This window comes from Kryptolebias marmoratus, linkage group LG5, assembly GCF_001649575.2.
Source record: "Kryptolebias marmoratus isolate JLee-2015 linkage group LG5, ASM164957v2, whole genome shotgun sequence".
NCBI lineage: Eukaryota > Metazoa > Chordata > Actinopteri > Cyprinodontiformes > Rivulidae > Kryptolebias > Kryptolebias marmoratus.
Window position 1 is genome coordinate 13,928,927 of NC_051434.1, and position 24,864 is coordinate 13,953,790.

At 39.2% G+C, this 24,864-nt stretch overlaps 1 protein-coding gene across 2 annotated transcripts; it reads right to left on the bottom strand.

The window, feature by feature from the left end:
- Positions 1-1,703: 1,703 nt before the first annotated feature.
- hibadha (3-hydroxyisobutyrate dehydrogenase a) lies at positions 1,704-24,864 on the bottom strand. 2 transcript variants are annotated; one of them, XM_025007391.2, is made up of 9 exons: positions 24,743-24,825; positions 24,177-24,242; positions 23,016-23,176; positions 22,758-22,867; positions 22,539-22,660; positions 8,751-8,884; positions 7,841-7,917; positions 3,271-3,427; positions 1,704-2,523 (listed from the first exon to the last, which is right to left on the bottom strand). In XM_025007391.2, the coding sequence occupies exons 3-9, from the start codon at positions 23,160-23,162 to the stop codon at positions 2,365-2,367; spliced, it is 906 nt and encodes a 301-aa protein (XP_024863159.1). In that variant the 5' UTR covers positions 23,163-23,176; positions 24,177-24,242; positions 24,743-24,825; the 3' UTR covers positions 1,704-2,364. The 2 variants fall into 2 exon arrangements, with proteins under 2 accessions (XP_024863159.1, XP_017280538.1); XM_017425049.3 differs by lacking the exon at positions 24,177-24,242 and having other exon boundaries at positions 24,743-24,864.

Here is a 24,864-nt window from a genome sequence, read left to right on the forward strand (position 1 = left end):
CAATTACCTCTTGATCCTAATCCAGTAAACCCCTCCCATTACAATCAGAAAAACATAATCTTTAAAGCACACCGCCGAGGCAAGTGTACAACTTCCCAAAGAACAATAACAGAGTGAGTCACAAGCCCACAACACAACCCCTGCCACCAACAACTCGCCACAGTCTGCTCCAACTGCGACTGCCGCTCAGACGACAGCGGCTTCATAAAATGTCAAACTGTAGCTTTAAAAAAAGGATGCAAAATAAAACAAAACCACACTTGTTTTTCTCCCCCCTCTTGTTTCATTGTAATGATGGAAATAAGGGCATCATTCTGAGATTAGTGCTCCTATTTCTCCTCGACTGGCATTTTGCTTTTTATGAGAGTGTGCTGAAGAGTTTTGGAGGAACTGAACAACAACTCGATGAGGAGAATAGCATTGTCTTCAGCTGTCACTTAGAGCTGCATGATCAAAATTTCCTGAAATATGAAACCAGACTGCTCATATCAAGGAGGCAAGATGAGTTAATTTAAAATAACGCTTTGTCACGCCAGCAGCTTGCTTTCTGATTGAGTCCAGAATAGTTTGGTGTAAAGGGGAGTTTCTGTAACGCCAAAGTGCCAGACATGACTACAAAACAAGCCCAATTCATTACCCTTCTACTACCATGCTTGAAAGCTGATATGAACTGTTGGGTTTAGGCCAAATGGAGCACAGCGCATTGTTTCCAAATATCTCCACTTTGGTTTGATCAGACAAAACATCATTGATGTCTTCCACGTTGTGTTGCAAATCTAACATCTTTTTACCTCATTCCACTGTCATAAACTAACACTTACTATGATGAGTCTGAGATCTAACTCATGTTCTTTTTTTTATCCTTACACAGTCTGACCCCAGGGTGAAATCACTTCAATTTTCACATTTAACTGCCTTGACTGTCTCACTGTGAAATGGACTAAATAGTTTAGAAATGCAATTATATCACTTCTTAGTTTATTGGGCTGCTGGTGTTGCTTTTTAGGAATTGTATGAAACTGTTTGTAGGATTTATATCCCTGTATAGTCAAAATTTTGCATTTAAGTTTAAGTTATGTCTGGGCTTAGAAATAAATTCTAAACTGAGAGATAAGCTGTTTCTGAGAATTTGGACTTTTGATAACTCCTGTCCCGACTGTACAAGAAAACATGTCACCTTATGAAAAATAAATAAATAAATAGATCTTTACCTGCTTTGACAAGACATAATTAATGAATTTTACTAAAAAAAAAAAGTGTTTATTTTTCCAATGCTACACAACAATATGAAATATAAATCACATACTTTTTCAGAGCTGGGAAAAAAAAAACAATCCTAACTCACACTTTACACAGATATAACAGCCGCAAGAAATATATGAAAATATATGAAACTGGACCGGAGAAGGTGCTAGACAATGACAAGGTTTTGTAGTTTACAGCATAAACAGTATTGGTCACAAAAATAACACTCAGGTGGCTCAATAAGCAGATGTAGACAACAGAGTAAAGAGGTAAGTTCAAACAGACTTTGTAACAGTATCAAAATGGTTCTGCAACACTGCACTACAATTTCCACTGTAGAAAAATAGCCAGATACTTATCTCACAGCATAACTGGTCCATCCAGCATAATAAATGTAGTATCAGAGAACCCAAACTAATGTAAATTTAGTGTTCTCGCACAGTAAAATAACTAAACAAATTAGATAACGTTTCCTAACAAAAATAAAAGTAAGCGACAGAATGTCATTATCTTTCTGCAAAAACAGACAAAATAAAAATCTGTGTGTAAACTTTGAGCCTCAACTGTGGGCAGCTTTGGTAACCTTACTGGCAGTGCTGTGAATATGGGCATTAGAAGAAAAATAACATATTCCAAACACTCTCCATTTTCAAAGCTGTTTTTTTTCTGTCCTTATAATGGCAGGGACAGATCTAGGTAATCTAGGTAACAGGCATTTAGCACAGTTCTGACAAAAACAAGCTAAATCTCTAACATTTATATATTATTTAGTCTTTAATCACCTTAAAAATATAATATATTCATTGCATAGTTATATGTAAACCTGCAGCCCTTAGTCATACCTCTCTGTTTGGCTTTTCAATACAAACTGGAATAAGAATGGCTTTATTTTCTTTCAAGATAAAAGCACCACATAGAGAAAGAAAATTATATATTCACCTAAAGCATCAAGGGTACATGTGTCAAAACACAGTATGATAATTGGACTGCAGATCTGTGCCTCCGAGCAAGGCCTTAGTCTCTCCTGAGCATATTGGGATAAGAGACACTGGGGTGTGTGGTTCTGTGTGTGTAATAGTCTATCATAGCAGTACTGTCAGCCATCCTCCCCGCCTCCTCTCACTGTCCTTCCTCCTCGCGCAGAAACTGGAAGACGGATGAGAAATCCTTGTTAGCGTAGCCGCGGGAGCACATGACTCGGTAGATCTGGTGGGCAAGGGATCCCAGAGGGATGGGGGTCTTTGTGTTGGTGGCAGTGTTTTGGGCCAAACCAAGATCCTTTCCACAGTGACATGAAGAGAGAGTGAGAGAACACATCCATGTTATCATTTTTACTGGAGTTTTCTTTATTTTAGTACAGGAGTAGAAACATGTAGTGTTTTGTTCTTTTAATAAAAAAAACAGACTAATGCAAAGGTTTTGGAAAAGGGCTAACATTCATTGGTTTTCCAAGGATTTCCCTCATTTTGTTAGCCTTTAAGTGAAATATAATTACAAGTGTTGCTGTTAGGTAGACAAAACAAGACACCTTAGTCAAACTGGGTGTTTATGAGTTTTATGCACCCCCTAGATGTATTTTATGGACTTGGAAAGGGAATTTGACAGCATCCCACTGGGTGACCTGTTGAGTGTGGAGGACCAGACCTACAAGTTAGAAATCATTCAGCTTCCATCCTGGCTAGAACTTTCTCCACAACAGACCATTTAGCAATCAAAGTTTAGCTTTTACCAAAGCTGCGCCAATTCTTATGCTGCTTATCATCCAATCCCGGTCTTTCCTTTTTACTTTTGCCTCTAGCACGTCTACTTGTAATTTACTTGCAATGTTATGACTTATTTATTGTTCTGTGAAGAACTTTGGACCTGTGGTTGTTTAAAGTTGTGTATGAATAAAGCTGCTATGGTATCATAAAGCAAAAAGAAAACAAAACAATATATCAACAAACAACATAAAAATAAAATGAAAAGCTATGACACAAAATCATAAAGCATGAAAACAAAACTTGAGACAAGGAAAGGCATTACCTTAGCCATTAACGTTGTCCCAAAGCCACCCTGGTAGTTGTTGGCAGAAGGGACACCCTCCATTACACCTGGGACTGGGTTATACGTGTCGCTGGACCAGCATCGACCTGACGACATGTTGAGGATCTTTGCAAGCAGCTTGGGGTCCAAACCCAATCTGAAGAAAGGAGAACGGGAAAGACAAGAACATGGGAGCTTTGATTGTTTTATACATGAACTGCTTTACCTGGTTGAAACCACTACAACCACACTGATTGATAAGAGGAAAATTTGACAATATAAAGGTGGCGAGCAAAGACTCAGAACACAGAAAGTGCTACTTCTTCTATGAACAGTAAAGCAAACCTTTGACCTTCCAGAAACTTGGTATAATTTGGTGAGATTAAAAAAGCAGTTTGCAGAAACGAAAAATTGAAACTGACTATTGATGAATTAGGATAGACAGGGTTGTTACAAACAGCAGCACTGATTATGGTGTTTGTTTTCAAGTCTGCAAAGAAGAAATGCAACGAAAGATTGGGTTAGCAGCGCCTGGTGATTCTAGTGACCCCTTCTGAACTTTAAGCCTGGCTGTGATCATTCCTCAGTGTTAATGGCTGAAGCATGCTGGTGTAGATTCTCAGTCATCCAGGCCATGGTAAATTCAAAAAAAGTTAAAAAACAAAAACAACTGGACTTCTATTCTAATAATGGCTGAAGCCTTTGTAATGCTGGCTAATGCAGTATTGATGTTCAGCACCAGAACTATCCTTCATCGTCCTCTCTTCTAAGAAAGTGGAGGAGGAGAAGTGGCTAAACAGCACAGGGGAGCCATAAACCCTACTGTCACATTTTGAGGTGCACTTTTTGCTCCGTTCCGTTTTGCATCAATCTACTTTTCTTACGCGAGAGAGCAAATCTCAATGCCATATAGAAAAAAAATCTAAATCAGACAAAAGCAAAGAGTGAAATTAAGTGCCAACCATTACAGCAGGGAGGGTGTAACTGTAGCGCCTGTGTTGGGCATTCAAATGTGCTTGTGCAGTGCAGCTTTTGTAAATTAATGATTTAAAAGGCCACTGTAAAGCCGACCACATCAAGTCCTAGCTGTTTTAGTTTATTGTTACTTACAGGCCTGTAACTCTATTCTGCTCTCAATATGACAATTAAACTATCATAGGTCCTTAAAACCAGCAGCACCCTCCTTCTCTTTTTCCACCTGGCTTTCATTCCGCCATTACTACCACAGTTTTATTAGCTGTCTACTAACTAATTAAGAATAGGGATTGCATTTATTTTCTTTGTGTCTTTCCCTCCTTCCTTCAATGCTTATGCGTCCTCTCAGACTCCCTAATTGTTTAACCAGCAGTTTTGGAAATGTGGCATCAGTGGCAAGTTTGTAAAAAAGCAATCACACTTGGCTTTTTTAGTTTACGCCTGTACGCATGTCTCACCATCCTGTTTCTCCTCTGCTCTTCCTCCCCCTCCTTCACCATCTATCCTGACACCTCCCTGTCTGAGGGCTCTTGGGGACATATGTTTGACATCGCAAATACCCCCCCACCCCGTCAAACTCTCTCCACACACACACACAGACACACAAACACTAGCAGGCGGCCCCTCCCTGCGTTCTGGGTCAGCAGCTGAAAAGGTTACTGGCTGAGCTACAATAAAGCGCGTCCGAGCGCACAGATCGTTTGTTATAGCGACCAGAGACGCTGACGGGGAGCTGTTGTCCTCTGTTAACGATAAATCAATGAAGTTCTCCTCATGATCCTTTCACAGACACACACACACACACACACACACACACATACACACACCCACTCAGCTGTGGTTATTAGCTGACGCAGTGGTGTTGTTCTTCGCCTGCGGTAATTTGCGTGGAGAAGAGGACATGTCATGCTTTAACAAGACTGACATGGATAAACAGACATGAACAGTGAAACAAACACGTCGGTGCAGATTAAAAGGAGAGAGATGGAGCTACAGATGGAAACAAGAGAGGAGGATGTTTGTGTGTTTATGTGCTCGGAGCGCTAGCAGGTGGAGTTAATTTGCTGCGCAGATATTAAACGTCTGTTTCATCATGATTAGCTTTTCGTCCTCGTTGAATGCCAGATGAGAGGAAAACCAACCCGTTCCACATTTATTATTTCCTCAAAGAGCTAACGAGCACATATATACAGACGAGCGTTTACTATCCCACTTATAGAGACAATAAGCATGTTTATCGCCAACGTTTAATCTTTATCGCTACATATGCTCACACCTCATTGAAGCTCCTGAAAGAGAAGATGTTTGATCTGTTCCTATGAGTCAGGCAGCATGACGATTTGACATTGTTCCTCCTAAATAGAACACAGAAGCAAATATGTGCCTATCTCTGTTTGCATCAGTGATAACATGAGAACATGGTTGGGAAAGGTAAGCTGGAAAAGCTATCTTCTCTTCCAGTCATCTCTTTTATCTTCGTCCTCTTTTTTATTGCCATGTGCATCATCTAAAACACTGCTATTCCTCAAAGTTATTTTCTGCAGCTTCTCATCTTATATTTAGCAGATGACTGATTGACTGGCTAAATAAGAAATTACAGCAAGCACAAAACAGACAAGAGAGCAAATAACTAAAAATAAGTACAACAAATATGAACAGAAGAAAAAGCCAAAGCAAGAAAAAAAAAGAAAGCAAAAAAATATGGTTTGCATGGAGATTTGGGGGAGTGAGTATGTGTGTGTGTGTGTGTGTGTGTGTGTGAGTGCAGGAGTGTGTTTGTAATTGTCATGCGTGGCCATTCCTTGCACTAAGAGAGCGTCACGCTCTGCTGGAGACGGCCAGCGCTTCCATCTGAGATCAACAAATTAGCTCCATGAACAGAAATGTGTGAGTGCGGGTGTGCCTGCTTGTGTGTCTGCCAGCATGTGCAGGTAAGGACACACACACACACACAAACGCATTCATACATACATACACTTAAAGAAAGGGCAGCTCTATCAGGCCCAGGTCCACCATGATAAAATGTTGTTGCCAATTTTCTCTAAATTGGTTGTGAATGTTTGGTCTCTTTTGTGTTGGGCTGTATCTGTGTGTGTGTGTGTGTGTACATTTGCGCCTTCCTCTATGCATAAGGAGCTGGGCCGCAATGCAGCATGGGAGATTTACGGATGCGAGTTCTCTCTAAATGATGACAGACTTTGTCAAGCCCTCTAATAAAGCCCCAGAGATGCTTAAGAAGGAAGAGGGGAAAAACGTAGAAACACTGAGACACACACACGTGCGCGCGCACACACAACGCATGCATGCTTGTGCCATCAAGACTGCATAAGGGTCAGTCTAGTCAAAAAAAAAAAAAAAATCAAGATAATTCACATTCAAAGTGATGGAATGCAGTAGGAAGTATTTTTTTCCACAGGAATACATTGGAACGAAAGCACTGTAAGACTTTGTTCTGATAGAAAACCGCTATTTTCAATGTATCTGATTGTAAATCAGCATCTCCGCCTGCGTGTGTGTGTATGTGTGTGCATGCTTCAAAGACTGTGGCAATGTGTAAATCTGTGTTGTTCACTTAATGCCTCCATATTTCAGAGGCCTAGTGAGGGGATTTATGTCTGACTGCTCATGCCAATTTTCTTCCTCTGTCTCAGCACAGATAAATCAGGCGCGCTAACACAGCTGCACTGTGCAAAGAGCAATTCATTCACACTCACACATGCGCAACACTGGAAGCACATACAATTTGACATTGTAAAACCCATAAAAACACATAATGGTGCAACAGTGACGAGAAGAAAAATAAAATCTATTATTGACAAGGGAAATGCATAAATGGAGTGGAATATAAATTCACACCTCATCCGTTTGAAGAATAACCAATATATACACTTGCTGTGTGCAATTTGCATCTAGACCCTAACTACTTAATGGAAAATATTACATAAAAAATACAGTTGGAAAAAAAAATGCATTTGTATCATTTTATTGATTTTATTGGTTTAATTCTGAGAACTTCATTTCGCATCATCCTTAACCGCCTTGTCAAAAAAATGCTGTAGGCATGAGGCGCGACGACTAATGGGATTTTGAGGTGGTGTTCTGTGGCGGGATACCAGTGAACGCTCAATCAGCAGATGTAAAAAGAGACCGAGGCTCCTCCTCCTCCTCCTCATCCATCTTACTCTAACAGAGGCACCTCTGACTCGAGGAAGGCTTGACCCCTTTGCACATCCATAAACTATACACTCACACACAGAAACACATTTCAAAACCTGTGCCAAAGTACGCTGCAGTTTACGGTTACATCCCTGGTAAAGTCACTGCTTTTTATAGTGACAGCTATATCTAAGGGAAACCTTGTGGCAGAACTAATGCTAAATGGCAGTGGCCTCAATACACGTTTCATTCAACTTGGTAGTTTGGGTACTTTCCATGAAGACTAAATGTGTCAAAAGTTCCCACTTTCTTAAAAAAGCCTAAATTATATATTCAGATTATAAAACTTATTTATGTAAACTAAGTTTTAGGTGCAGCTTGGTTTTGCCTTTAGCATAGCGGGTAACTAGCACGTTAATAAAGCATTTGCTTTGAGTACCTGATGCCAAGGTTCATGGTTTCTGCAGTCCCGATCATCCCAATGGCCAGCAGCATATTGTTACAGAGCTTTACTGCCTGGAAGGTTTAAACAAAAAGAGAAAGACAGCACTTTAAATTCCATAAAATAAAGCTTGATAAACAACATTTAATAAAAAACTGACAATAATGTTGTTTATGATGTTTTAGGTGCTAACTCTAAAAGAAACTAGTGAGTAAAATGATGGAAGGTCACTGGAAGGATAGCTGAGCGGCACATTTCTAAATATTTAACGTTATTTTAGGTATTGCAATAAAGCTCCAAAATGTTGAAATATTAATTCTATAAATTATAGACCAGATGACAACTAATAGAGATACTAGTTATGACTCAGTCATAGACCTGTATGTGTGAATGATGTAAATATTACCCGTTTTGTATGGATTCACATGACGCATGAACGATCCAGTGCATAGTTAAAGCAGCAGCTGTAGTCAAGAAACATTGCTTTTAACATTTTTGCACTGATAACTTCTGATTTATTTCTTTATTAGATTAAGAGTCTGCAAGCAGGTTTGTTAAAAGTACGCAGTAGCATTTGTGTATGACAAATAACTTTGTACTATCACTCTTCCTCCTGCTGTGTAACAGCATTATTTTCCCTCTCTGTCTTCTCTAGGCACAACTACTGTTTGAGAAGAGAACTGCAGTGAATGTATCGTTGTACCAAGTATTGAAAAAATCTCTGAAAAAGTGTTTAGCACCACAGGTGACAGTTACAGTACAGCGCAGTTCGTTTCACCCCGGTCATGTAGATCAGCTAATATTCCTGAAGGTTTGATTTCCAAGCAAAACTATCTACAGCAGTGATTATCGTGTGTATCATGTTTGTGAGTTAGTTTGTCTGAGTTTTCATGAAACCGTTTTTTACCTGTCCAGTGCCAACTTGTCCACAGTAAATAACATTGGCTCCCATGCAGCTGAGCAGTTCCTGTGCAGCATTGTACTCCTCCTCCAGTCCACCAACCATGAAGGTCAGTTTGCCCATGTTGGCGGCTCCAACGCCTAAACGTAAACAATAATGTAGAGTAAAGTTAACTGGGAATGTACACAACTGGCTTAAAGATTTACAACCCCAATTCCAAAAAGGGCACTTTACAGAGCAAAAAATGTAAATAAAAACAGAATGCAATGATTTGTAAATCTTATAAACCCATATTTTATTCACAGTGGAACATATCAAACGTTAGTTTAAAAAACTGTACCATTTTCTGGAAAGAATAAGGTATTTTTAAAGTCTATGGGAGCAACACATCTTAAAAAGATGGGACAAAGGCACCAATAAGTCATAAAAGTAAGTGGTATGAAAAAGAAACAGATAAAGGAGCATTTTGAAATGAATTGGTCTAATTGGCTACAAGTCAGAAAGAGACTGGGTGTAAAAAGAACATTTTAGAGAGGCTGAATTTTTCAGAAGTAAAGATGGGCAGAGGTTCAATAGTCTGCAAAAAAACTGCATAGAAAAAGTAGACAAAAAAACAAACTGTTCTGTAGTCAATGAGTCAAAATTTGAAATTCATTTTAGAAACCATACATGCCACATCCTTCGTACTAAAAAAAGGAGAGGGAAAATCAGGCCTGTTATCAGTACACAGATCAAAAGTCTGCCTCTCTGAAGGTATGGGGGTGCATTAGTGCATATAGCAGCATACATCTGGAAAAGTATATACAGGTTTTAGAACAACATAAACTCTCATCCACAGGCTTTGTAGAAGAAAAGACAAAGTGCTGAACTATCCTGTCTGCAGTCCAGACCTCTGACCAATAGGAAACATTTGGAGAATTATAAAATGAAAAATTCAGCAAAAATCTATTGAACAGATAGAACCTCTATCATACAAAATCAAGACAACATCCCCCTCAAAAAAACTACAATAACTGATCTATTGAGTTCCTAGACATTTACAGACTGATGTTAAAAGGGGATGATTCACAGTGGTAAACATGGCCTTTTAGACGTGTTGGTGATGTAAAAATTTAAAATTACCTTATCGTTTCAAAAAAAGTACAATTTCTTGTTTAATATGCTAATGTTTTTATTATGTTCCAATGTGAATAAAATATGAGTTTATGAGATTTGTAAATCATTGCAATGTTTTTTTTTTAATTTTTTACATTTTACACAAAATCCCAACTTTTCAGAAAAGACAAGAATGCAAACCTGCAAATAAATAAATAAATCAAAATGAGGAAAACTTGATTGTTTTGATTCAACACAGTCTACTGATTATTTTTCCCTAAGTCAGCTGTGTCCTGTTCTCCATGTGTATGTGACAATTGCAGTGAGACAGACGTGTTAAGTCGCGGCGCAGCAGAGGGACAGAGCTATCTTTAAAAGCCGATTGTTGCCATCATCCACTGCACAACCCTCGTGGGAACCCTTGCCTTTTGTCTTGTCACCCCTACTCTTTCACATACACACAAACAGCTGGGCCCGAGGCCAGCCCCCCCCCTCATGGGGGTATCAGTGACAGGCGTGAGGGGTAATTAACTTTACACTTTATCATGTTCAATTAGGCGCCCCTCCCCGTGCCTGATGGCTTAAGGAGCATGCCATGTTGTAGGAGGTAACCCACCCCACCATCCTCTCCATGGGGTCCTTAATTCAGAAATACCCCCTTTTCATAGGAGATTAGACACAGCCAGTCTGAGCCTCTAATGCAATGAAACTGTTACCTAAATGCTTCCGTTATTGAATCTGACCCTGTGACTTCAGTGTTAACTAGATAGGTTTAGTGTCTGTATCTATCATAATATAAGTTTTGATTACTGCTGTACTGAGGCACAAGTTTTAAACCACATCCAGTTTCTTTATACTTTGCTTCCAAGGAGGCAGTCTTTCTTCTAATCTTTTAAAATGATTAAAATGCTCTTGATTAGTTCTTGAAGCTTTTTGAAGATGCTTTAAAGCTGTTTTTTGGACTTCGGTTGCTCTTTTCACTAATTTGGCCAGTCCTTATATCTTACCATGACAGCATATTCTGGAGCATGTGCCTAACAAGATAAGAAAAGTGGAAAAGTTGAGGACAAAAAAAGTAAGGGTTAGCTTTAAAAAACCCAAAACTAAACCAAAAAAGAAGAAGAAAAAAAAGAAAAATCAGCTAAAACCTGACTCAGGGCCTGAAAGACGTATCATTCTTCCGTTGATCTTTGGGAATTTTATTTTTCACACTAAAATACTCTTTTTGGTCAATCAAAATGTGTTAGTTTTGACTTTTTTATAGATTTAATAAGGTAAATCGGAACAAATTTTGTCTTTGAACAGGTTAGTGGTAAAAAAGAGCTTTGAGATCCTCTTTAAACATCGGTCCTTTGCTAAATTTTCTTTAACATGTGGACACGACACTGGCTCATCTTTCTGGTTTGAGAGCCTTTCTATGCCTGAGTGATTTGTAGGTCAGAGTTAACAAACAAAAACCATACCTGAACTGAAAATGGGTGAAAAAGCAGCCAAAGTCCAAGAAACACCTTGTTAAAACCCTTCAGAAAGCCTGAAGAACTATTGATCAATACCAGTTTAAAGGATTACAAGAAAGTCTGGCTTCTTGGAAGCAAAATAAGAATAAAAAATGAGCAATGACTCAAGTCTGCACAGTGCTGTATTACACCATTTATACATTTTGAATCTCTAATTACATCAAGCAAAAGGAACTAAAAAAAATAAATAAGATTTTGGCTAATTCAGGTGTCTTTATACCCAACTCATTTTTTTTTTAAACACTGATTATGGTCATTCTTTCTTTTTAAATAGGTAAACTGTAAATCACATATGAAGATACTACAGCAGAAAAAAATACTGCAATCAAGTACTTTTGTAGCACAAAGTTTGTAAAGGCAGTAAAGTGAACATGTACACAAACAAAAGAGGCATTTTTAATAAACGAAAAACTCTTATCGCATTGTCATCAAGTTCTTTTTAAATGGTTTTAGAGTTGAACTTTTAAAAGTTAATTTTTAACTCACTTTTTGCTAGTTAGCTTCATAATGAGAACAGAACTCAGCAAAAGAGTGCAGAGAGAAGATGGAGTTCAAATCCCTCTTTAGGGTGCCATCAAGCTGTAATGAAAGGCCTCTAGTGAAAACCTAATAATGTCTCTGTTAATAATTAAAAGCAGTTTAGAAAAGGGACAAAACAGCTGAAATCACATTATCAGACTTCACTGTGGAGAAAAGGAAGAACATGTTGCATTTTCCCCTGCCCTTATACAAATACGGCATATCCACCCCTCCCCCCTACGCCACTTCTTTAATTGGCTGTGCTGTTGTCAAGTATCTGATGATGCCACTGTATGTATCTGTGTATGTTTGTCAGTGATGAGCTGTCAGCGGGTCATTAAGGCCACATAATGAAGTCCGAAGCAGCAGCTGCCTTTGGACCAAAGCTAATATGCACTCAGCATAAGGTCACCACAGACACCGAATCATACACACATATGGTCATCAGACATGGTGGATTTTTCTTTATGTCATATTTCACATTTGAAAAAAGAAAAAAAAAAAACTAATTCAATTTATTGCTATCGTACTTAATTTTAACTAATTTTAGCAACTGTCTTGCTTCAGCAAAAACTAATAAATAAATAACCACACAAATGCAATTACAGTTCAGATGATAGTGCAGTTCTATAATGTTTCGGTTTCATATTCCAGCCCCAACCCCACAGAGTGAGCCTCACAAATGCGAACGCATCAACACAAACACAGAGCTGTGTGACAACTGTGCAGGTTCATTAGTGCAGATCACTGTTTGCAGACGACTAAAGAGGAGATTATTGATAAAACACTCGACGCTCTGATCAATAGATCTCACCGAGGAGAGAAAGGAGGAGAGTGAGAGCGCTAAGAGGGGAAGCGATCGTTCTCTTTCTACCTCCCAGCGTCCCACACTTAAATTAACTAATCACCCATAATAAGCTCTTATGATCTGCAGTGGATTTCTATAAGGAGTGACACCAGGATGATGGAGGATCCTTGCAGGAGGAAGAATAAGACATCATTAGCATAGCAGGATGTGTGTGTAGGCATCTTGAGGGTATCAGTGATTCTGCTCATTGTGCACAGACTGCTGTGTATTTGTGACGTGTGATTTTTTTAGGTGTTGTCTATTCGGTGCGTGCACTTTCACTGTACATGCATGGTGGGGTGGGGTGGGGGTTCCCATTCTCAGGCCGGTCCTGTCAGAGACGGATTAAAGAGGAATCTTAATGAGGCTTCCTGAGTGCCGGGTCTGCCGGCTCATCCATCCCAGCAGGAGTGACAGTCCTGGATCGTTAGTGCTGCGCAACTGCACAACGCCCCCTAGGGGGGAGGAGACAGAGAGAGAGAGAGAGAGTGTGTGTGTGTGTGTGTGTGTGTGTGTGAGGAGCTGAATAGAAAAGACAGAATAAAGAGTAGGGAATGATCAGAAATGCTAAGAAGACATCCAGAACAAAAAGTTGTGCACACAAGAGACACATAAACATTTAAACTTGAGCAGAAGTTTTGCTTAAGAGCTAGACTTTCTTGCAATATTTTAAAGTGCTCTTGATCAGCAGCTTTTCAGACTTTCTAAGTCTTTCAACATTTTTTTTTTTTTAGACTTAGGCTGCTTTTTAAAATTTATTTATTGTTTTTACTTTTTTTCCCCCCAAGTCCAGTCTTTGTACCTGACCACAGCAGCATAATGTGCTTTCTTATTTAAGTCTATTCCTTAAATAAGAAAGTTCAACAAGTTGAGGACAAAGGAAGTTGCCCCAGACCTAAAAATATCTAGTACAGTATCTAAAAATCATGTCTTCAAAAAATAGAAAATAAATAAATAAATAAATAACTTAAAAAAATCTAGCAAACACCTGACATAGAAATGACAAATTTAATTTATGCTAAAATGACCATTATGTGTAGTCAACACTGGTTCATCACTTGACTTTAAAAGACTTTTTATGCCCGCATGATTCATAGGTCAGAGTTATAAATAGCTCAAACAAAACACATTTCTCTGAATTAGTCCGGTACTGGACAGAAAGTGGTTGTAAAAGCAGCCAAAGTCCAAAGAAAAACGTTGAAAGACCTTCAAAAAGCCTCAAAAACTATTGATAGAGACCAATGTTAAAAGATTACTAGAACGTCTGGCTTCTAGGAAGCAAAGTTAAAAAATGAAGGATCACAAGACTTTTGCACAGCACTCCATATAATTGTTATAATTGTTTTCGAAAAAGTACACATTTTAGGTTTCTCAAAAAATGAGAAATCATAAAAAAAATCCTCCATTGCCTTGGGAAAGCAGTAACTTTTACTTCAGTCACTTTTTCCTTATTCATATCCAGAAGAAAAGTTTTGGTTAACTAAATAATGTGGGCTTCAACACCCAACTTAAATACTCTCAAACCACTCTAAAGATTGCTGCTCTTCTAATAAGCTACTCTGTGAAATCTTCTTTACAAGAATAAAGAGGAGAATGAAAGTCGCTTTGTTTTTTTTTATCTTGAGTAAAACGCACAAAATGTGTTTGTATATCAAAAGTTGTGTGTGGCCTGTGCAGGTTCACTTAGAGCTCTGAACTCTTAACAGCGCACAGTTGAACACGATTAGAGCAGATGCTTAACACCAGGCTTATCCAGAAACATAAAAGCTTGGAACCGGTTGTGTGAAGGGACATCACAGAAAAAACTCTGGTTTGGTCTGTTTGTAGCGAACACTAAGTTCATTAGCACTTCTTTCATTACTCACGAGGAAATCAACCAAAGCAATTCATGACAGCCGTATGACCTGTTAAAACTCAGCTCTCTCTGAAGTGGTGCATTTACAAAGCAGGAATATATGTGTACAAGTGGCATCTGTGTGTGTGTGTGTGTACCATAGACAGGTGCAAATCCCAGAACTGGTTGCCAATACGACGTCAGTTGGAGCTTCTGAGGCCGTGTCTTAAAGTTACGAGCTGCATGTAAAACCAGAAGCCACTTTTTATTGGTGGTAGGTTTAAATTAAACTAGATTTGTGGATATGGGGCTTCAGAAACTGCATGACTGAGGGGATGTTCTTAGCGTTTGGCATTTAAGAAGCATAAAACAACTTTTTTTTTTCTCAAGAGCTTATACGGGGGAAAAAAAATATGAAAGGCCACATTTTTGCAAATGATAATGTACCTATTGGTGTAAGAATGCCTAGATTAAAGCCAAATCCAGGTTAAACTTATTCCCCTACCTCAATGTTTTGCACTTTCACACAGGGGGTAAGGGTGTCCAAAATACTTGTTTAATGTAAGACGAGCGTAAAGGCTAATAAACAAAGATTTTTCAGGGGTACACTTTAAATAAATGACACGCAGTAGCAAACAAACCCACAAATTTAAGTATTTTTTCAGTTAAAATGTTTTATTGTCACAACGACCACTATAATGTTTAGTTTCATGTATTTTGATGTTTGGTATTACAGTTGATATTCCTTAAAAAGCATTAAAAGATCAAGTGGTAATGTCCCTTGCAAGTTGGAGCAATGGTTTCCAAACTTTGTAGTTTTCAGCCAACGAAAATAAAAGTCATAGAAACGTGTGACTTCGACTATTACTGGTTGAAGCAAACAAAATTTCTTACAGGCCTTTTAACAAAGGGCCTCTTCAACAATTACATTTTTTTAATCAATTTGTGCCTATTGTTTTTATCTCTTTGTAACAGTTATTGATTTTAATTTCAAAGTTAATTTGATTTTTGTAAATCTTCTCAAGAACTCAAGAATTGGTGTTTTGACTCTCCATTGGGCCCCAACCTCAACTGTGGGAACCACTGAGTTAGATTTCTACATCACATGTAAGCATATTGATCTTACGTCCATTTATAGAAACGGAATTGGTGACAACGGATGGTGTCCTGGCTTTTTGAAGGGGTGTTTCATTTTGTAGTGGCATATTTGAACTTCTTGAAACTTCAAATAAAAGGTTGAACTAGAAAAACTACAGATGCAAACAAACATTAGGCCTGGCAATGCACTCTGTTGTTTTCTGCTTGGTTTTTAACCATTTCCCCATGTAAGAATGTTTTGGCTTCACTAATTCAGATTGAAAATAGCCTCTACACTTCACAGTGTGACAGCCTTAAGTCAATGGGAGTTGGCTGCTTGTGTAAGCCGGTGGGGGTAGAATGTTTACGGGCCAACATCGAAGCCTCATGTGGTCCGCCATTATAATTACACCGAGGGGCAGATTTTTTTCTCAAACAAAATAAAACCCCAAACAGGCCCCGTAAAACACACAGCGGATATCGAGTGAATGAGTGAACGGAGAGTTTGCGTTAATCAAAATCGCTCACATACACATCAGCATTTAAAATAAAATGGCTCGTTCAATAGTTTTTCTGCCAACATTACTAATGCTTCTCTGTTGTGTTAAAAACAGACTATCGGCTGCATTTAATGAGCGCAGAGGCATGAGAACCGACTTCAGCTCACAAATACTCCATGAGAACTTTGAGCACGAAGGCCACAGACTAAAGTTCGGGTTTTGGAAAAGAGAAAGAAAAGCGAACGCTAATTCAGCTTAGAGTGAAAACAGAACTTGTTGTTTTTAACTATTGCTGCAGGCATGGAGGCTTGCAAGTCCATCTATTGACCACCAGGTCAGCTTTCATCATTATCATTATTATTATCATCATCATCATCATCAGTAACTGCTCTGTTCCATAGGGGAGCGGCTGGTCAATGGCAAGTGACAGAGACTGGAGGGAGCAGCAGAAAGCCACAATCAATCCTTTCCCCTGGCCCAACGAGACTCATCTAGGATTGAGTAAGTTAATAATGATCCAAAATTAGGCTGTTAAGAGGGAAACACACACACACACACACACACAATTTTCTTTTAAACAGACACAAAGCTAGTTTGTGTTTCGATGAGTGACATGTAGTCTGAGGTTTACGCAACATTTGATGGACAGTGACTGTTTCAATGACTCATACACCAGCTGACTACTTGTCTTCATGTGCACACACACACACATACAAACACACACATAGAAAACAGCAGGCGACATAGGGCCGAGCTGTAAAGACCAGGCCCCCAGCTGCTGTGGGTCCACCTCCATCTGGAGCATAGGCAAGGACCCCTCCCCACAACACTGCCCCTCCATCATCACCATCCTCGGTCACTCCAACGCCCCACTCCCTCCTCTCCACTAGCCCCTCGCTCCACCCCTCCATCACCAGAACTTGTCAGTGAGCGGGTTGTTATGCTAATCCCGTCTTTGAGCAACTGACGCCTTCTCAAACTGGTTAGCCATGACAGACTGAGACAGTACCACCACCACACCCCCCGTCTGTCCAACATGAATTCTTAGCTCAGTTAACCCAAACAAACCACATGCACGCTTCCAGGTAGAGCTTTGTAAATAATTAGATTAGATTATCAACCTGGATTAGGCAGGTTCAAGTGTAGGTCCATCAGTGGTGGCTTTCACAAAAAGATTTAGGAGAAAGGTGAGTTTTAAGACGTGTCGAATCTGCCTGAATGAACCAGCAGGGTTTAAGCAGACACTTCGTAATCATGCTGAAGTTTTTTCATGTAAAATATCCTTTTTTCAAGTCAGCTTGGGGTAGCAAAAAAATGCAAATTATTCTCATTTGTCCAAAGCAATAAATTGATGTATACAACAGACAACTGAGCATATGAAAATAACCTTTTTTTTAAAAAAAATATATATAAATAAATATGTGTGTAAATGTGTATATATAATCCAGTTTGGTCTTGGGCCCACTGTGGCCGTCTTTAGATGTCAATCCCGTCAGAAGCAAACTTTGTGTTTCCAAACTGAGGTCGTTCAAAGAGCCATCTACAACAGGTAAGGCAATTATTATTCATAACCTCTTCACAAAACCCTCTTCAAAAGATCCGAACAATTACTTTAAGTTTGAAATTGTCACACTGTTGTCGCCAAGAATGAAGTTTCATAACTCTATAAATAATTAAAATGAACCATTTGAAATTATTGTTTCACATTTGATGTCGCAGTTTAGTAACAGCTAATGCAATTAAGTAATAATTCATTGATATAAATAGACTATGATTTAGGATCAAGTTCTAATTTGCAGTGGATTTTGAAGGATCTCTCAGTTTGTGGGTTTGGATGAAGGAACAAACTGTTTTCATCAGTCAGCAGAGGGGTGGATTGGCAGCGCTGACTGAGAAACCGAATGGTGCCAGCTTCAACTCGAACAAGCTCCTACAGGCTGGAGGATGACGTTCGAACTGTCTGCAAATGACACGCTGCAAAACCTGGCTTCGGTTGATGTGGTATGGTTATGATTAGAGCCGTGCTAAGACTTAATCTAAATGGGTAGTTATCTGAGGACTGTAGGATCTCACAAACAAGCAACATTAGCCCGAGTGGTTCAAGCCCCACAGCAGCTAAAATTCTTTTGCTTTCATTTACACCGAATTGCGACTTTCCCACCACTGGAGAAAAATGCAATGAAAGGTTGTTTTTTTTTAAAGGCCTGTTTAAAGTCATTGTGTGTTAGCAATGTGGCAGCCCACCATGGGCATAAAGAAACAAACACAGGCATTCTGGGTAATTACTGCTAACGACCCCGCCACTTGTTAGCCAGACCTCCTATTTTTTTTTTTTTTGCAGCCGTTGTTGCCAACACCCCGAGCCTGTGACATCAGAGGGTGTTTTGTTGTGGGTCAGCTTTGCATGCGGACGCTTTTAATGATACCAGACAGGGGCAGACGTGTGTAAATGCAACGCTAGCGTGTCTGAAGGACCAGCGTCTACGCTGATGGGATTGTTTCCAGAGAAGAGGGCGTTTGGAGCATCGGAGAAGAACGATTTAAAACTTTACGGATGTGCGCGCGCGCACCAGGACGCAGCTGGTTCATGTGGAGCTAAAGCCAATGCAGTGGTCAATGTGGAAAAATGCAAACCAGCATCGTGAGAACAAGAAGAAAGTAAAAGTTTTCTTTTTTTGAATGGTCTTAAAAAAAAAAAGGGTTAAGACTAGAGGTTTCACTAGAGGTTGCCAAACCTCTAGTGACGCACATGACATACAAAAGAGGGATTTATGTGTAAAATATGCCACCTCAATGCACATGAAAAGGAATTGATTTTGTGTTAAATTAAATTCTATATTAAAAAAATACTGAAGCCACAAGACAATGACAGAAACACAAGGTCAAAGTAAGTCTTTTTTGATTTACTTTCAGAAAACTGAATCTGTTCTGGTTGGACAATGTTCTTCCCTTTAAGTGATTTAATCCAAAACTGACAAGAACACAGCACATTGTCAACACCTATATTGCTATTTTCCCCTTTTGATACAAGAACTAATTATAGGCCTAGCATTCCTTGAAGGAATGCTTATCACCCATCACTATTTATGCTAGAGTTATGATCATCTTATGATGGAGAAGGAACAGAGTTATGGCCATTTTGGTTAAATCTTGTAAATGACATTATGTGCAATGAGATGGGTTAGTTCTCAGAGTATGTGTTGAGGATGACTCTCAGCTACTACTACACCAAAACTTACTGAGTTATAGCTATTTATGCATTTGCTAAGGTCAGTTAGCTGTGGCACCCATCTTGAGTTGGGTTGACTCCAAAAGTTAAATCAGTAGTGGATGCAACTCCAATATTACTTTCCAAAAATTTAATTAAAATCTGTCTAGTGGTTAATCGGATATTTTGCCAACAGACAGACAGACAGACAAATGAACACACAGACACAAATACGGGCAAAAACAATATCACCCTTTTGCCTTCGTCAGCAGGCGATGATAATAGATTAGGATTACTGCTGATTATGATTCCACTTGCACATACATGCTCACAGATTTCAATATTATGACAGTGCCCTGTTTGGGTAGGGTGCCATCTCCTGGTTGGATCAAAGCATGTAACCTTGTGTTCCACCCAGACATGAGGGAGTGAGGGGGGGATGCGGCTCTCTGAAATTTTCCACCGAGCAGTAACACAGGAACGGGCTTTCCTGACAGGTTTCACTTGGCTTATCCTGACGCCACCTTCGAGCCACTACTTCAAAAATGGCCTTTTAAGTCAAAGATTAGATAATCTTCTTACATAAATTATTGAAATATGCTTTTAAAAATGGAACTTCTTGCCTCATAATTTGCTCCTGAATCCAGTCCCGCATTAAAACCCTTGAAGTGGCACACGATAGGTGGCTGTATGCAGCATGTCTACATGGGGGAAAAACAAAAGGACCTGCAGAGCTGGCTGCAAAAACCAGAGGAAGCAGGTAAATCATTGGTCATCTCAAGCTAGTAAAAGGGGCTTAGCTAAGAGACTGGGGAGGAAGAACCTTCACAGAGAGCTGCACACACACAAACTGTGCACTGTCTATAATAAGTAAACAGTCTGTGGGTAATGGGGAGAGTAACGGGTTTAAGGCTCTGATCTCTCTTACTGAAGTCAGTGTGTTCTGCAGACGCCAGCTGGTAAACACACCAAAAAGGGCCAAGTCTGGGTTTGTGTGCGAAACACAGATTGAATTGTGCATTATTTAAAAAGACTGAATGATACAAAATAAAAATCAGTGTTTGTCATCTGACTTACAGGAAGGTTAGGAAGTAGAAAACCCTTAAATGCAGAAAAACAGCATGCGCAAAAAGAGAACGAAAAGAAAGAAGATGGACAGTTTAACTGCCGTGCATCTCCTTCATGTCTTATCTCGCTCCTCTCGTCTCCTGCTCTCCATGCGAGGGCAGCTTCTCTCTTCTTTATGACTCTTTATCTGACATGAAAGGCACTAACACGGGATAGCCGCCATTACGGCTCCGTCAACATGAAAAGCCCTGACATGAGATTCTCCGCAGCGGCTCAGCCCATTAAGGTCGACTGGCGATCCTGTGCTCTGTCAAGAAGCCATCACGAGTAGACAGCGCCAACATAATGAGGACTTAAAACCTTAACCTTGCCTTTAAGACCCCCAGTCGAAAGCAGCAATAAAATCCTCACGAGGGCACCTTGGCTGGCCTGCTCGGTAATTACAACCCATGTCCAAGCACTAACCCAAAAGGTACTAGACTTTGGATATACAAAAGAGTGGAGGGCAGTTCAGATCTGAGGCTGAAGGGTCACTGGTCTAACTTTTCTCAAATTAGCAAACCAGCTGTCAAGTGTTTCCTTTAATAATGATACTTACACTGACCATTTCTCTCATTTTTTTTCCCGTTTAATGCCTGATAAGAGACAACTCTGTAAAATATATCTTCAGTAAAATCTTAAGGAGCAAGACTGTCTAATCCTCTTCTTAATAATAAGAAAAAGAAAAAAAAAATCAGACTGTGAGTGAATCTGAACCCGATTTTCCCAAACAGAGTAGGTCAGAGAACATACTAATATGGAGAGGCCTGTTTTTACTTTAATAAACATACCCAATTTAGAAGCAGGTGTCAGCAACAGTTGAGGCACTGAGCAAACAAAAGCTGATGAAGTTGTATTAGACAGGGATTGGGGGAATAAGTGAATTAGTTGGGTGTAAAACGAGCATCCTAGATAGGCCAAGTCTTTTAGGAATAAAGCTGGGTATGGGTTTACCACTTTGTGAAAAACTGCACAAACATATCTGAACAACTCAAGCTTGAAGATTAACATCCCACTGCAAACAACTGAAATATTTTAGGTTCTATTCATCACATCCTCGTTCAAATAAAAAAGACAAACCTAAAACTCTTCCATTGAAATTCTGACATGCAAATGAAAAAAAAAAAGAAAAAAAAATATTTAAACAAGATCCAGAAAATTGCTTGCTCTGAACCACAGCTCATTTAGTATATATGGAATCAAAGTTTACAACCGTTTCATCTTAAAAGGAATTCAATATATCCAACATAAACAAATTATACACATTTTAGAGTAATATATGGTACTCTTTAAAAGTATAAATACACCTGAAATGTTCCTATGTGGTCACAATGAAGAAGGGATCATTTTAGGATTCAAATGGTGTGTAAAAACACTGAACTCAGAAAAAAAATGAACCAATTTATCCACACACTAATGTAATGAAGGTTACAGTCTAAAATTTCATTGTCTTTCATGACAATGGAGACAAAATGTTTTTAAACTATATTTTGCACATAAAACAGAAGCTTGACTCAGTAAGAAATGTTTGTGTTTAAATGGCCTGTTTGCTGTCCAGACTTTTAAAAAAAGTGTAACATAAAAAGAAAAATAAAATCTAAACTAAAGAGGCCTTGAGCTGAAATTCTTAAGCAAGAATTTCACTCTCAGGACTACACTTACTGTAGACTGAAGACGGGACCTCAGCGATTGTACTGTCTGCGTCATTGATGAATGTTTAACGATAAAACTCCCTTTTAAAAAAGGTGCCAAACAGACAGTAAAGAAACAAGAGAACAACTCAAAACAAGAAATAATGCTTGAAGGGATAAACTGCAAATATCCTTACAGAGCATTTCCTCAAAACAGAAGCCACAAGAAAACAAAAATGGTGTCAGATTCCTGGTTTGTTATGGTTGTCGTTGTTTAAAGAAACAGTCAACAAACTAGAGTATTATCACCACCTAGTAAGCTGTAGTAAAAATCGTGGAGCCCCCGAGTCAAACCTTGCAGCCATTCCAAAAATAGTATGAATATGAGCACACTGGCCTCTGCAAAATCCCAACAACTGGCACACACACACATGCATAAAAGCACGACGACGTCCTTACCGCCGGACACTGGCGCATCCATGAACACAGCTCCCATCTTCTCTGCACCTACAGCCATTTCCTTCGCGACGGCAGGATCAATCGTAGAGGAGTCAATTAATAGCGTCCCCTTCTTCACTTTCCTGAGCAGAAGAAGAAAGAATTATTAACACAGCATAGAGATTTGCAATTGTATAAATGTCCCAAAGTTCACAAATACTGAGATAGAAATGTGCTTACCTTAGGATGCCGTTTGGGCCTGTGTAGGCCTCGATGACGTTGGGACTAGATGGCAGCATTGTGATGATACGGTCTGCTTTCTCGGCCACGTCTGCAGGGGAGTCCACCACCTGCATGGAAAGTTATCATCAAACCAAACCTTTAAGAGATTTGTTTATTAAGGAAATGCTATAAAATAAGGGAAGTTAGAAAAAAAAGCATTGCTGCTAATTACTGTTTTAAATATGATCATGTCATGTATTACTGGGAAGCTCTTACATGGGCACCGACGTCCTGCAACTCTTTGCAAGATTCTGGAAAGACATCAGTGGCGATGACAGGATAGCCATTTTTTAACAGGTTTTTGGCCATGGGAGTACCCATGTTCCCAAGTCCGATGAACCCCACTGGCGTCTTTGAGGCCATGGATCGTGTTGAGACTGATGAAGGAAAGTGAAAGACATATTTGAACAGAGAGGGGAAACTGGGAGCCGTTTTGTTCAGTTGAAGACGTTTATCGTCATTGTCCTGATTGTTTGTCCAATGAAGACAATTAAAGCAAGATCACCTCACTGCTTAAACAGTTTCTCTTTTTTTCCCCAATTCCAAACACCACAGGTTCAAAACAACGCCCAGTCAGAGATACCAGACAGAGTAGACACTGGAAACGAATCAGCCAGACTGCAAAAGTAGGATTAGTCCTGGATAAGTTTACTCAAACAACAAGCTTAAAGTAAATTTAGCTAACTCTAATACATATTGAGTAGATGGTGCTGCTTTAATGGATATACAGTATGGGTAACTGTACAGTGACCTAAAATTACCAAAACAACTCTGTTTCATTCAGGTTTCATTTCCACTCAAAGTATTAACTTTTGCTTCAGTGATAAACATCTAATAAGTTGACTTTTTAATGCCATGACATTAAAAACTGGTTGCCTCGTCAATCTCAAAAACAATTCAGAAATCAAGCATCATGACAGAATTTTCTTATTAAGTGTCTCTTTTTAGGAGCATCCCATTAGATGGATGCATTTAAATGCACCAAACTGCATATTGTTAATTAAACATACTATCCCATTTCTGAATTACAGTTGATTAAAAGAAATTTGCTTTTAAATCTAACATAACATTCTTATGAAAGGTGTACAATTCTTGTTTGAACGAACCGTTCTTTTTGTTTTTCAAATAAAAAAGCAATTGTTTAGAAAAAGTAAAGAAAGGTTTAGCACAGTGACTAATTATTACGTTTCTCTAAGTCACTAACAAAATAAAAGAGCACTGACTTCAACTTTATGTTGGAACCATTAATAATTTCTTTGAATAACAACTCTGATTTGTCATATTTTTCATATTTTACATAGTCAATGGAGATAAAGACGACGTATTTGTATATATAAATACAGGACTAGAACCTTTTGAAAACACCAAGAATGTTACCTGAAGACAATTTCTTCCTTTAGTCACAGACAAGCCATTAGAGGTGGCTGCACACATTATTTACACCTGTGAGTGAGAATACAGCTAAATCAATCACATCTAAGTTTAATGTTGAGAAAGTAAAGAAACATATAGCTGTGGTTCTATCTGCTGGCTCAGTGAGGAGTCCTGGATTTAATAGTGACTGTGGCAGTAACGCAATCAAAGGCTAATCAGTGGGTTTGTGCAGTGATAACCGAGCCTAATAGCTGCTGCCACCTGAAACAAAACAAATCTCAGCCTATAGGAGAGCTGAAAAGGAAAAAAATCGGCTAAATTTAGCTATTGCTAGAGACGTCCTTCATATTTCAGCGTGCACACATTTATTAGTTTGTCAGAATAAACTGCAGGACAATGTGTCCACACTCCAACACTTTATTACTCGCATAGACTGGTGCAACTCACACTTTCTTGGGGGCTAACGAGCGAGCTAACAGTATAAGGCGTCTGCATTCAACACTCAAATCTCATTTGAAAACGTAGAAAGAGCCGCACAAGCCAAATGACAACCCAGACGGATACATTACCGACGGCAAAGTGCTTATTCCACCTGAACCATACATTTCGAGACCCTCTGAACATCATCGCAGCCATGCTTCTCTCCTCTTGACCTCGGCGGACGGTGACAGGCTGTCAAGCCAGGAAAGCT